Source organism: Giraffa tippelskirchi, chromosome 13 (assembly GCF_054371585.1).
Source record: "Giraffa tippelskirchi isolate mGirTip1 chromosome 13, T2T-mGirTip1v1.2.pri, whole genome shotgun sequence".
NCBI lineage: Eukaryota > Metazoa > Chordata > Mammalia > Artiodactyla > Giraffidae > Giraffa > Giraffa tippelskirchi.
Window position 1 is genome coordinate 38327147 of NC_137287.1, and position 14472 is coordinate 38341618.

The 14472-nt window shown below is 45.2% G+C and overlaps 1 protein-coding gene across 50 annotated transcripts in view; it reads right to left on the reverse strand.

The window, feature by feature from the left end:
• Positions 1–2767: 2767 nt before the first annotated feature.
• IFT38 (intraflagellar transport 38) overlaps positions 2768–14472 on the reverse strand; it is a 43749-nt gene continuing 32044 nt past the window's right edge. For 15 of the 50 annotated variants that reach the window (XM_081555087.1, XM_081555089.1, XM_081555085.1 and 12 more), the window contains 5 exons: positions 13899–13976; positions 7771–7878; positions 6571–6626; positions 6230–6286; positions 2768–3839 (listed from right to left, as the gene is read on the reverse strand). In XM_081555087.1, the coding sequence (XP_081411213.1) occupies positions 3693–3839; positions 6230–6286; positions 6571–6626; positions 7771–7878; positions 13899–13976 (446 nt within the window). In that variant the 3' untranslated portion in view covers positions 2768–3692. The remainder of the gene's footprint in view (positions 3840–6229; positions 6287–6570; positions 6627–7770; positions 7879–13898; positions 13977–14472) is intronic. The other 35 variants (XM_081555107.1, XM_081555113.1, XM_081555108.1 and 32 more) reach the window with 3 other exon arrangements.

Here is a 14472-nt window from a genome sequence, read left to right on the forward strand (position 1 = left end):
CTTTTAATTTGAACAGGAACTATTGTTCCAAATGTTTCTTTAAAAATGAGTATTTGGGCAAGAAACATCATTGGATGATATAACCATGAATGAATTCCTATTAAAGAAGAAAATCACACAGTCTCTGAGTATCACCCCACAGAGAGGTATTTACAAAGCTTCCATAAAAATGGAGACATTTTGGGGACTTCCTTGGCATTCCAGAGGTTAAGACTCTGCGCTCCCAATGCAGGGGGCATGGGTTAGATCTCTGGTCAAGGAAACTAAGATCCCACAAGCTAAAAAAAAAAAAAATAGAATACGCTGGTATAATAAATATTTTTTTTTAATGGAGACATTTTGAAAATGTCACCTTGGCAAAGTGATGAAACTTCACATCACTGATGATGGGAAAAATGGACACCCTGTGCCCCCAGTGTGATGGCTGAGAAGGACACGTCACTGATGTACTGCTGCTAAGTCGCTTCAGTCGTGTCCGACTCTGTGCAACCCCATAGATGGCAGCCCACCAGGCTCCCCTGTCCCTGAGACTCTCCAGGCAAGAACACTGGAGTGGGTTGCCAGTTCCTTCTCCAATGCATGAAAGTGAAAAAGTGAAAGTGAAGTCGCTCAGTCGTGTTCGACTCTTAAGCCACCTCATGGACTGCAGCCCACCAGGCTCCGTCCATGGGATTTTCCAGGCAAGAGTACTGGAGTGGGGTGCCACTGCCTTCCCCACACTGATGTACTATTCCTGCCAAAAGTGTTTACCTGAATCTAATCATGAAGGAACAGTCAGACAAAATTGCAGGGTATTCTGGGAAAAACTAGCATGACCTCTTAAAAATCATCAACATCATGAAAAATACAGAAGGCTGGGACTGTTTTATTATTAAAGTCTTAACAACTTAAGAGCTTTGATTGGTTCCAAGACTAGAGGGGAAAGTATCAGTTACAAATAACATTATTTGGAAGGCAGGGACATTTGCTAATAAGTCTTACATAATCTTCACTAAATTACTGGTTCTGAAAGGTATTTTTTCTGGGTATAGATTCCAGTATGATAGTCTTTTCTTTTAGCACTTTCAAGAGGCTGCTATACTGTCTTCTGGTTTGCACTGTTTCTGGCTGAGTTGAGAACGTGATGGACAAGCGTCATAGCAGTCAAATGCTGGAGACAGCTGTGCCTTGCAGGAAACTAGCACTGGAAAAACCTCAGGGAACAAAATGTACTCTCCAGGGACCTCAACGCAAGCCACACTAGAACTGGAAGGAGAGCCCCCTCCCTCCTTCAAAGTCTCTCAAGCATCCTACTGACTACGCTTAACATGTTGTTGTTCAGTCACCAAGTTGTGTCCAATTCTTTGCAAATCCATAGACTGCAGCAGGGCAGACCTCCCTGTCCCTCACCATCTCCCAGTTTGCCCAAGTTCATATCCATTGAATTGGTGATGCCATCCAGCCATCTCATCTTCTGATGCCCACTTCTTCTGCCCTCAATATTTCCCAGCATCAGGGTCTTTTCCAATTGAGTTGGCTATTCTCATCAGATGGCCAAGTATTGGAGCTTCAGCACCAGTCCTTCCAATGAGTATTCAGAGTGGATTTCTTTTAGGATTGACTAGTTTGATCTCCTTGCTGTTCAAAGGACTCCCAAGAGTCTTCTCCAGCACCAGTTTTAAAGTATCAATTCTTTGGCGCCCTGCCTTTTTTATGGCCCAACTCTCACATCCATACAAGACTACTGAAAACACCACAGCCTTGACTATTTGGACCTTTGTTGGAAAAGTTATGTCTTTGCTTTTTGATACAGTCTAGGTTTGTCACAGCTTTCCTTCCAAGGAGATTGACAAGCAACAGCTTCACTAGCATAGAGCAGGCCAAAAGGTGAATTTGAAGCTGAGGCGATAAATGGATAACCAACACAGTGGGACTTGGGGGGTCATTTTTGTATTCCATATTGGACAAATATGCCCTGTGTCTTCAGCGTCAGTGGTGTTTTCTTCTGCAGGGTCTAATCTGCTCTTAATTTCAGTGTGCCTAGTTTCCTTCTCGGTTTTTAGGCCTCTAGTAGCTTTGAAAGTCTAGAGACTTTCCATCTTCCATATCTCACAGCTTGCTCATGCTTTTCTCTGTTGTCTGAATATACGGAATACAGTCATAATTGTCTGTCCTTTTCCACTAATTGACTGGCGTTTCTGGGTCATTTCTTGACTTTTCTTACACCTGGTAATTTTTGATACCAGACATTGAAAACTTTCTCTTTTGGGGGACTGACTGATGATTTTTTATTACTTAAAATATTCTTGAGCTTCATTCTGGGACAGTTACCTAGAAACAGTTGGACACATCATCTGTGGCTTGGGCAGCGTTCCCATGTTAAAGTCCATCAGAAGAATCACATGAGGGAAACAAATACATTTTTTGTTTTTTAAAATAGAAGTCAGGCCAGATTCAGCTAAACCATAGGTGTAACATCCAAGAAGATAAACTTGTGCTTAAAAGCCATGACTCCCAATACACTTACTCCCCAGTCAGCTTATCAAAGATGGCATAGCTCAAATTATTGGTGAATTAACTGAACTGAATGTTTACAAAAAAGAGAGTAATGTCTTATGTAAAATTTAGGGAAAGACAGAGAAAAAAGCAAAGACAGAAATAATTGTCACATAGTCTCCTAAAATTCACACGTCCAGTAATAATCCATGAACTTTTCCTGAAGTAGTATTCATATGTTATGGGTACAAATAAATAATTATACTTTCAATAAAACTTAATAGTATAAAAATATGGTGTAAAATACATTTATTGAGATAAAGAACTTTACAAGTCTTCCGACTTTATAATTGAAAAGTAAACGAAAACTCCTCTGTGCTTGTTCTATTAACAAAACCAAAGCAAAGCAAACTCCACATACGTGTCACTTCTTGCTTCACAAAAGGGAAATTCTTCTAGTGCTATTCTATCATATTCAATATGGTTTATTTTTTTAAGTCAGAAACTTGAATACATACCAACACTTTTCCCTTAATTTTCTCCTTCCTAAGGAGGAACATCAGCCTTCTGAGAGAAAATGAAGTGTGCATGACCTGGAGCATCTCTCTATTGCCTGATTTTCAAGGAAAGCTGGTTTTCATCTAAATTAGCTACTTTCTTTCTTTCAGAAAACTTTAGTTAGTAAAATACATTTAAAGCTTGGTATTGTGAATGTGCAGAAGAAGGAAAATAAGACTACAGAGTGAATTAAAGCCTAAAATCAAAAGCTGATACAACGTAAATGTCCTGACTGCCCTACAGTTCCTGAAATGAGTCCTGTGCCCAGTTTCAGCCCCAGGTCTGGGAAGGTCCCACTGACTTTTAGAGAAAAAGTGTGACAAAAATAACAGCCAAGACTTACATGGTGCTGGCTGTTATTTCTCAAAAGTTTTTGCCCTGTGGATGTGAATCACTGGGAACACATGCATTTCCCAAGTTTTAGGAGATTAAAAAGGCAAAAAAAAACCCAACCCTCTGCGGGGCTGGCTCCGGTTCTTGTTTAAGCTTTGCAGCATGTGAGCAACACCCAGGAGACTAACACAGAAACAGGCTTTGTTTCATTAACAATAAGTCCAGCTGGCTTATCCAACAAGTGCCTCTTTCCTTCTGCCTCCTTAATTTCCCTTTCCCCTACAAATCTGAGGGTTTTAATCTGCCTAGGTCCCTCGGTAAGAAGGTCAGAAGTCACTGTCACTCTCATCCAGGGGCTCAGGTTTCCGGCCTCTTCGACTGGGCTTAGCTGGTGAGAGCACCACACTCTCATCTTCCAGATCGTCGTCTTCCTCATCATCCTCCATATCAATCTCACTGTCCTCCAAGTCTTCCTGCAGGAGAGACAGTGAGTACACCTGAGGGGCCTCGCCGGTTGCTGATGTCATGTCAGCAAAGACTCTACCTTGCTTTTTCACTAGCAGCTCAATAACCAGCAAAACCTATGCAAAGGGAGAGCTTGGAAGAGAAACAGACTGTGGGGCATAAGAACAGGGCCAGGGTCTACAGACTGCTGGCTGGGGTAGTAACACATACATAAGTGTGTCCTTAAACACCAGCATGCGAGCTGAGGCTGGTGCTGCAGGTGGCTTTCCTGCTTCTGTCTCAGGAGCAGCATGGATCTACTCATAAAGGTCCAGAGCTCCCCCTGCCCGCCCCTGTCACAGCAGGCAGTCAGGAGGACAGGGGCTTGGAGAGAGGGAAGGGGGCTTACTTTAGCTTTTGGATGGAAAGCCTCTCAGGAAATGGGTGTAAGGAGCAAAATAAAATAAACATTCTCTCTCTCTCTCATCATCTGGGTGAGGGTCACCAACTCAGTCAGCTTTTTCAAATTGCAGGTCCTGTACCCCGGGGGAAACCAGAATGGTCGGTCACTCTATACAGACCATTCCCACCAACGCACAATTTCCCTCTGTTTAAAAACATAAAACACCCTAACATGTAAACCATCCTCCTCTGCAGCTACTCAGCCCTGCTCTCCCGGGGCCTCACAGCAACCCCCTGAGCGAGTTCTGAGCTCACACAGGCCCTGCTCTCTGCCCTCTCAGCACCCTCCAGCCACGCTCTCCCATCAAGGCCTCCAAGACTGAAACAGTCAATGGACTCAGATCTTACAGGTAATTAATTCTCCATCCTTCTGTGACCTGACATCAGACTGCTCCTCCCCCGAAACCCTCTTCTGTGCTCACTCCCCTCACTCTCAAATCTTCTCAGCCAAGAGTGCAGACCTGCTCTCCCTCCCTGACCGCTGTGATACAGAGATGGCTCGGGCCTCCGCCCTTCCTCTCTACTTCCCTCCCCAAGCAATCATGTCCCTGCTCATGGTGGTCTTAAGGAGGTTCCCCCAAATTCAATCTCCAGCTCAGACGTTAAGTCCAGACCTGAATACAACTGGCTTCTCAGCACAGCATGTGGTCGCCTAGCAGGTGACTGACTCTGAGAATGACCAAACCAGACCTCCTGTCTGCTCTCCAGGCCCCGTCCTGAGGTCTGCCTCCCTTGGGAAATGAAAACTACACTTTCAGCCAATGAAGCCACAACAGGGCATTTCTAACACTTCATGTCCAATTAACAAAACCTGATGGTTCTTACCTTAGAAACATCACTTCTCAACAGTCTGCTGCTACCGCCACTCTTGCTTCTGAATCAGACCCCTGCAAATGCCCTCCACCCAATTCCTCACAGCCCCTCCCAAGCTCAACCCTCCCCCTACCACTCAAGAAGACCCCTCATCCCTGTCACTCTTTTCCCTGAACCTGCTTTATTTTTCTTACCACTATGACCCCTGATCTAACTGCTTGATGACCATTAGAATATAAGCCTCATGGAGGCAGGGGATTGGTTCTGTTCACTGCTGTATTCCCCAACCCCTAATGGTGCCTGGGACATAACCAACACTCAACAAGGACCTGGCGAGTGAATGAGTGAACAGATAAGAACAGACCCAAGGTGTTGCAAGGAAACAGCCTCCTTGAAATTAACAAGCAGCAACAGGCACAGAGGAGACTTTAAATCACAAATAAGATGATCACTCAGAAAAGTAGAAAGCTATACCAATGATCAAGCAAATCATAAGAAGGGGGGCCAGACAGTGCTCCCCAGGCCACAGTGCTGGGACCCAATCAGTGGATCTTTTGTAGAAGAATATCGGCCTAGGCTCTGTGTGAGGCTGCTAGTGCCATGCTCCAGACACATGTGGCATTCACCTGGATGGAAGGTCTCTGACTCCATCAATCCAATCACCCTTCACCTCTTGGGCCTCACAGCCCTGCCAAGGACTCAACAAAGAAGTGGGTCCAGAGCAATGAACAGTGCAGCCCGAACAATCGGACCCCATTCCGTTGGTCCCCAGTCAGTTATTCATTCAACAACGCTGAGGGCACCAGCAGCCTGATGTCACAGCCTCTCTGGGCCCTGGTCTCAGGAGAGCCTGCCTTCTTTGTCCCCTCCCAAAAATGGAGCTGGTCTTGACCCCAGCCCTCAACAGCAGCCCTTCTTTTCTAGGATACGGTTCAGAGGCCTGACGACCCTTCCTGTCTCTTGGCTCAGCACCCACCCCTTCTCCTCATTAACACAGGGACCTCTAGGTAACTCCACCACCCACTGTAGAAACCACGAGTGGCTTCCTGCCCTGGACACTGCGTGTCACTCTTGGGGAAAGCTCTCTGCTGGCCCTGAGCAGCTCACACACACACAAATGGATGAGGCGAAAAAGAAAACCAACCTGCTTCTTGGAGCTGGAAGTCTTGGATTTACCTAAGAGAGCTGGTGCTGCTTCCATCTTTGGAAAGCAAGAATGGAAAGAACAATGAGAAGGAAAAAACAAAAAGTAGGGCAAGCATGTTCATTTGAAAAAGAAAAGAAATGAGCCATCAACAAGCAAAGATGAGAGGTCAGCTCCCTGGGAGGCCAAGCTCTGCTACAGACCCAGCAACGAGCCAGGTTGAGAAGCAGCTTCTTGTACTAAACTGGTGAGATGCACTCAGCTCCTTGGTCAACCTAGTCTATGAGGCTGGCCCAGGACCACCAAGACCAGGGCTGCTCAAGGGGCTGGTCAGGACTCACGTCATCATCCGTGTCTCCACCCTGCATCGTGCCCACGACGTGCTTGCTGGGTTGTCCTGAGAAGAAGAGAAGTGTGAAGAGAGCATGAGAACCATGAGGCAGGAAGTGGACACCAAGATCTGCTTTCCTTTAGGAAAGTGGGAAGAAGAATTCACACTAAAAAGTTGACTTAGGCAGCATCCAGCTACTCAGAAGTGTAACAGTAACAGATCTTCCACATTTCCACTTTGGAAAAGAGGAAAAGGGCCATGAAATCTGAGCACAAGTCATGGATCAGAAAAATAAACATGCATCCTAGAAATATCCCGGGGGAAAAAATCACCGAACCCGTTACTAGAATACACAGAGGTGTGCTCTCTGCTGAAGAGACAAGTTCTCGCTTTGTGGGCCAATGTCACTTGTACTGGGATCCACATCTGTGATTCAAAAAGTTAAAAAAAAAAAATATGTGTCACTCTAATTTATCCTTCAAAACAGCATCATTACCAAAGTGGTTCTCCACTCCTCCTCTGGAAGTCAATGTCATCTACATGTGATTTCTGCAAAAACTCAAGAGCCATCCTTCCCAGGTAGAAGCAGAGAGCTACATTCCCTTGAAGGCTGAGAAAGGCCCCTGGTGATGTGTGTATGTGTGTGATGTGTACACATATGTGTGTTTGCCTGTGCCGTGTACATGTGTGGAAAGGCAATTTAGAAGAATCCAGCCCCAAGCCACGACCCCTGTAGGGTAGGGAGTGGGACATGACAAAGGCCCCAGGGAAGCACCCACATTCACTCCACATATTTTACTGCTTGAATCTTTTGCAGTGAGAAGGCAGAAACTAAAGACAGGTTTTAACAGAGAGATGCTCACGCAGGTCCCTTTTCTGTACATTAATTCTCAGACCATAAAGGATGTAATTGTACTGAGACCAGTTTGGACCCAAAAAGCAAAGAATTCAGCTCCTCAGTGGAGGCAGTATGTTCCTCACAGTGGCCTCTGTGAGAAGCACCAATCTACAACAAGTCTGGCTCTTCTTGGGGCCAAAAGTAAGAGTATCAGCAGCAAAGATGACCAATAGGAAGTTTAAGAGCAAAATCCTGATAAACAAGAGGGCAGGGTGCTTACAGTCCTGGAAACCCAGCAGCCCTGAGCGCAGTCCGGCTGCGGTTTCCTGGGCCCAGGCGCATGGCAGAGGGTGAGCGAGCGAGGCTGAGTACCTTGCATGAGCACCTCCATGGCCGTCCGCAGCTTGGACAGCCGTCTCGCTTCCAGTTCACTGTTGGATTCATCGTCCTCCTGGATGTCAATGTCAGAGTCCTCGTTGCCTGGCACGGACACAAGGAGGCGAAAGAAAAGGGCAGCTCCATCATTCTCTCTAAAACAGCCCCTGTCCAGTGAGGCTCTCGTGAAGAGCCATCTGTGCTGCTCAGCTTTTCCTGGGATGCAGCTGATTCTACAAGTCTCTCGGGAATTGCCTATAGCTCCTTAGGGAAGGGTTCATGCAGACAAGGATAGGCTAGTTTTTTTAAAAAAAATTTTCAAAACAAGAAAAAAGTGGGTTAGTTATGTCAGAAACACTATTCCAGCATGTAAAACTAGAACACTGACAGCCAGCTCTCAAGGGAGTTGGAAGTTCTTTGTTAGCTTGGGGGTCGGGGGGCACCATTCTTTGTTCAGCAAAACAAGTCTGGAGGCAAGAAGGAGGCAGGCCAGGAAGGGACTTAGTGGCTGCCTGGGACAAACGACTGCTTGGTAACTAGCAATGAAAACTGGGGCCCGTGATATTCTTAACTGGAGAAAATTCCTTACAAAGATAAAGAGAGGTTGTTCTCAACGCAACAGCCTTTTACATTAATTTCCTAAACACCCCTCTGGAGTCCTGTGCAGGTTGAACATTTCCCGTAAACCTACAAGCATTTCCACAGTGGGGAGGAAAAGAGGTCACTGCCCAGCCAGACTTCTTTGTGCCCAGAGAGTGGCAGAGGTTTCAGAAGGATGGAACTGAAGAATGCAGTTGCTGTTCTGATCACTGACTCTTAAAGACATTTTGGAAGTAGAGTCACTGTTCATCTATGATAATGCTTTCCTTATTAACCCCTGCTGTAGAGAGTGATGACTGCAGCTGCATCTGGGTGGGCTCTGAGGAAACACTCTCTGCTTCCATCCACCCTGGAGGAAAGCGCTGTGCTCTACAGCACAGAGGCCACAGCCAGCAGCTGTAGAAAGTGTCAGTAAGAGCATCCTGAGAGGACCTCAGCACAGTTGATCCAAAAACTACTCCCTTATAAAAGCCACTACAGAGAATGGGATTAGATATTAATACAAATTAAGGACCGTAAAGTGAAATCATTCTTCAGATTAGTTCACGTTTTACTTCTTCTAGAAAAAAATTGACATTAAGTCTTCACCCCACGCAATACAAAGCAAATGATATCAAGAATTTTAACCCAACATTAAAACAAGTACCTCAGACTCAGTATGATTTCTTCTGACAACTCGGAGCAATGGACTGAGGGTCAAGCACATAAAGTTAATTGTGCTAACACAAAAATCACTGAAGTCGAGTTGTCAGCAACACATTAATATGAGTATAGCCAACAAGTGTGCTGGGAAGATTCACCAGGGAAAAACAGACTTTGCTGCTGGGACAAATAGACAGCCACGTGCAAAAGAATGAAGCTGGACTCCTACCTCACACCACACACAAAGGATTAACCTGAAATGGGTCAGAGATCTAAATTTAAGAATTAAAATGACAAAACACCTAGAAGAAAACACATGGGTAAATCTTGGTGACCCTGAATTCGGCAGTTTCTCAAACATGTCACTAAAAGCACAGCAACAGAAGAAAAAAAATTAATAAACTGGACTTGATTAAAACTCTGTAACAACAAAGGACAGCATCTAGAAAGTGAATGACAGAAAATATACACAAATCACATAAGGGTCTACTATCTAGAACATATAACTCAATAATAAAAAGATAACCTAGGGACTTCCCTGGTGGTCTAGTGGTTAAGACCTAGTGCTCCCAATGTAAGGGGCCTGGGTTCAATCCATGGTCAGGGAACTAGGTCCCACATGCCACAATCGAGACCCAGGACAGCCAAATAAATAAATAAATAAAAATAAACATTAAAAAAAAAAGATAACCCAATTTAAAAATGTGCAAAGGTCTAGAATAGATCTCTCCAAAGAAGATATACAGACAGCCAAAAGCAGGCAAAAAGATGCTCCATTTCATTAGCTATTTCAGAGAAACTCAAATCAAAACCACAGTGATTAAACTATAGGCAGTTTTTTTAATAAGTTTCTTTTAGATAAGCACTGTCCAACAGAAATATGCCAGCCCCAGATGCAATTTAAAATTTTCCAGTAAGTACATTAAAGCACAAGAAACAGGTGAATTAATTTCAATAATGTTCTATTTAACCCAATATACCTAAAATGTCATTTCAATAAGTAACCAACATAAAAAAATGTTAATGAGTAATTTTACTTTCCTTTTGTATCAAGTCTTTCAAAATCTGGTGTGTATTTTCTACAAACAGTGCATCTCAATTTGGCCTAGCCATGTTTCAAGAGCTCAAGAACACCAGCTCGTGGCCAGGAGAGACAGGGCTGCAGGACAGAGAACTCCCTCAGCGCCTCCTCCGTCGCTGGGCGCTGGCGCAGCACCTGACACGGCAGGCACCCGGGAAGTATGCGAGACATGCCTGGATATCTGCTCTCCCCTCTATGACAGGGTTACTCAGCTGCTTTCAAGAAATTCCTGGGTCATTTTATAAAGTCAGAGGAGTCCTTCAGTTCCTAATGCTACAGTGCTTGACCACTAGACCATTCAGGTATGACCTAGATCAAATCCCTTATGAGTATACAGTGGAAGTGACAAATAGATTTAAGGGACTAGACCTGATAGACAGAGTGCCTGATGAACTATGGACAGAGGTTTGTGACATTGTACAGGAGACAGGGATCAAGAAAATCACCATGGAAAAGAAATCCAAAAAAGCAAAATGGCTGTCTGAGGAGGCCTTACAGATAGCTGGGAAGAGAAGAGAAGAGAAAAGCAAAGGAGAAAAGGAAAGATATTCCCATCTGAATGCAGAGTTCCAAAGAACAGCAAGGAGAGATAAGAAAGCCTTCCTCAGCGATCAGTGCAAACAAATAGAGGAAAACAAGAGATTGGGAAAGACTAGAGACCTCTTCAAGAAAATTAGAGATACCAAAGGAACATTTCATGCAAAGATAGGCTCGATAAAGGACAGAAATGGTATGGACCTAACAGAAGCAGAAGATATTAAGAAGAGGTGGCAAGAATACACAGAAGAACTGTAAAAAAAAGATCTTCACGACCCAGATAATCACGATGGTGTGATCACTCACCTAGAGCCAGACATCCTGGAATGTGAAGTCAAGTGGGCCTTAGAAAGCATCACTACGAACAAAGCTAGTGGAGGTGATGGAATTCCAGTTGAGCTATTTCAAATCCTCAAAGGTGATGCTGTGAAAGTGCTGCAGTCGATATGCCAGCAAAACTGGAAAACTCAGCAGTGGCCACAGGACTGGAAGAGGTCAGTTTTCGTTCCAATCCCAAAGAAAGGCAATGCCAAAGAATGCTCAAACTACCGCACAATTGCACTCATCTCACATGTTAGTAAAGTAATGCTCAAAATTCTCCAAGCCAGGCTTCAGCAATACGTGAACCGTGAACTTCCAGATGTTCAAGCTGGTTTTAGAAAAGGCAGAGGAACCAGAGATCAAATTGCCAATATCTGCTGGATCATCGAAAAAGCAAGAGAGTTCCAGAAAAACATCTATTTCTGCTTTATTGACTATGCCAAAGCCTTTGACTGTGTGGATCACAATAAACTGTGGAAAACCCTGAAAGAGATGGGAATACCAGACCATCTGACCTGCCTCTTGAGAAACCTGTATGCAGGTCAGGAAGCAACAGTTAGAACTGGACATGGAACAACAGACTGCTTCCAAATAGGAAAAGGAGTACGTCAAGGCTGTATATTGTCACCCTGCTTATTTAACTTATATGCAGAGTACATCATGAGAAACGCTGGGCTGGAAGAAACACAAGCTGGAATCAAGATTGCCGGGAGAAATATCAATAACCTCAGATATGCGGATGACACCACCCTTATGGCAGAAAGTGAAGAAGAACTAAAGAGCCTCTTGATGAAGGTGAAGGAGGAGAGTGAAAAAGTTGGCTTAAAGCTCAACGTTCAGAAAACTAAGATCATGGCATCTGGTCCCATCACTCCATGGGAAATAGATGGGGAAACAGTGGAAACAGTGTCAGACTTTACTTTTTTGGGATCCAGAATCACTGCTGATGGTGACTGCAGCCATGAAATTAAAAGACGCTTACTCCTTGGAAGGAAGGTTATGGCCAACCTAGATAGCATGTTTAAAAGCAGAGACATTACTTTGCCAACAAAAGTCCATCTAGTCAAGGCTATGGTTTTTCCAGTGGTCATGTATGGATGTGAGAGTTGGATGGTGAAGAAAACTGAGCGCCGCAGAATTGATGCTTTTGAACTGTGGTGTTGGAGAAGACTCTTGAGAGTCCCTTGGACTGCAAGGAGATCCAATGAATCCATCCCAAAAGAGATCAATCCTGGGTGTTCATTGGAAGGTCTGATGTTGAAGCTGAAGCTCCAATACTTTGGCCACCTCATGTGAAGGGTTGACTCATTGGAAAAGACCCTAAGGCTGGGTAGGATTGGGGGCGGGAGGAGAAGGGGACGACAGAGGATGAGATGGTTGGATGGCATCACCGACTCAATGGACATGGGTTTGGGTAGACTCTGGGAGTTGGTGATGGACAGAGAGGCCTGGCGTGCTGCAATTCATGGGGTCGCAGAGAGTCGGACACGACTGAGCGACTGAACTGAACAGTGCTTGAATTCTACAGAGGATCCAGTTAGACACTTAACCACCAGCATCAAGGTTTAAGACGCTGGTGGGGAGATGAAGAGTTGCCCTTGACTTTTATTACCGGGCATCTGAACAAAGTACTTAGTCTTTTTCATCTCTGGGACCTGTGGCACTTTTCCATCTCTAATTACTCAGCCATTCTCTTCCTCAAACCCCTCACTCCAAACCCCAAAGCCAAATCTGAGGTGACTTCACCTCTTGCTTAACAGAGAAGACGGTCTCCATTGGATGTGAGCCCTCAAGCATACGACCCACCTTCCAGCTCGCTTGAGCCCTGTGTGTTCATACGCTTCCTTGCTCAGCGAAACTCACCCCTGACCCTGGGCCCTGGTTGCCAGCCTTTCTGGACTTGCCCTCTCTGGTAGCTCCCATCTTCCCAGCTCCTCTGATTTAATCTTTGCTTAAACAGAGTCTCCTCATGAGGTCTCCCCTGACTCCTCTTTACAACTTCAATTCCATGACCCCCTCCCTATGTCCTGACCTGCTCCACTTCCCCCTCGTGGCATTTTTCACCTTCCACAAACAGCTTGCTTGTTTGTCCCCAAGCATGTCGCCAGCCTGTCAATTCATTTAAGGCAAGGATCCCCACTTACTGTCCACTGAAACGTCCTCAGCACCCAGAACCTATACTCAATAATGCTTTGCTGGGTTACATCAGCTACCCACAGAGTAGCCTGAACAAAATGATCTCTTCCAGATCTTGGATTTTCCTCATCCTCACCTCCAATTCAAGTCTATATACTATTAGATTGTTCCGTTCAGAGGACTTTTTCACAGATAGAGAAAAGTTCAGGAAGTCTTCCTTTCTACCTCTGCTCATTTATATCCCTGGTGGGCTTCCCTGGTGGCTCAGATGGTAAAGAATCCGCCTCCAATGCAGGTGACCTGGGTTCAATCCCTGGGTCAGGAAGACCCCCTGGAGAAGGGAATGACTACCCACTCCAGTATTCTTGCCTGGAGAATTCCATGGACGGAGGAGCCTGTCAGGCTACAGTCCATGGGGTTGCAAAGAGTTGGATACAAGTGAGTGACACTTTCACTTTCCACTATGGGCAACGTTCCCACATGTGTAGAAAAGCAAAGAAAGACAGAGAAGCTTAAGTAGCAAAGGATGAACAGAACTGAGAATGGTACTTCGTAAGTTATTTTTCTAACTTCTTTGCTCACCACAAGCTAATTAAGCATTGCCCTTCATTAGGTTGGTTTAAACTGAAAATTACTTTTCCAGAAACACTAAATCACACATACTCATGAGAATCTCTTTCATAAGATCCCAAACCTATGGATCAAAAACTTTAAGGTCTGAGTTCAGAAGAATAAGGCAGGCTCAGTGAGAAAGGTCTCGATGTGCTGGTCCAGGTTAGAGCGGGATGCAGTCGAACCAGGCTCTTACCTGTGCCGGGCCTCTCGGAGGGGGACACACTCCATGCGGGCTTATCACTGAGGGCCGCGTCAGGCACTCCTGGCTGACCTGGAACCATAAAGGTGAGGGGCTGCTTTGGCTAGAGAGGCCCATGGAATTTTCTAAGCTCACCCCTCTAGGATTCCCTAGCAGTACCTATGCTCCTTCCAGACAGAGTTTCCTAAGATTCAGGAGAGAGAGGCACAGAACAAGTATAACAGCAAAGAGATATAGAAGGAAAAGACACAGAGAGAGTACGCACGCCTGCTGTCCTGGGCATACTTTCTGCGAGCACACAGAGAAATCATCACAAGAAAAGAGAAATAAGCGAGAAGAGAGTCTTGGAGACCTAGCCACCAACCCCACATGACGATCGGGGGCTGCTACTGCTCCCAGGGCTGACCTGACACCCTAGTGAAGTTTGTGGATGAAGTGGGCTGACCAGCCTCAAGGATGACGCCTTCCCAGAATCTAGGTCTTACATGTCAGTAGCCCCCATTTCTCCGTAGGTGAGAGCCTAGACAAAAGACTCTGTACTTTGTGGGGACACTTGTTGGGATGTGGT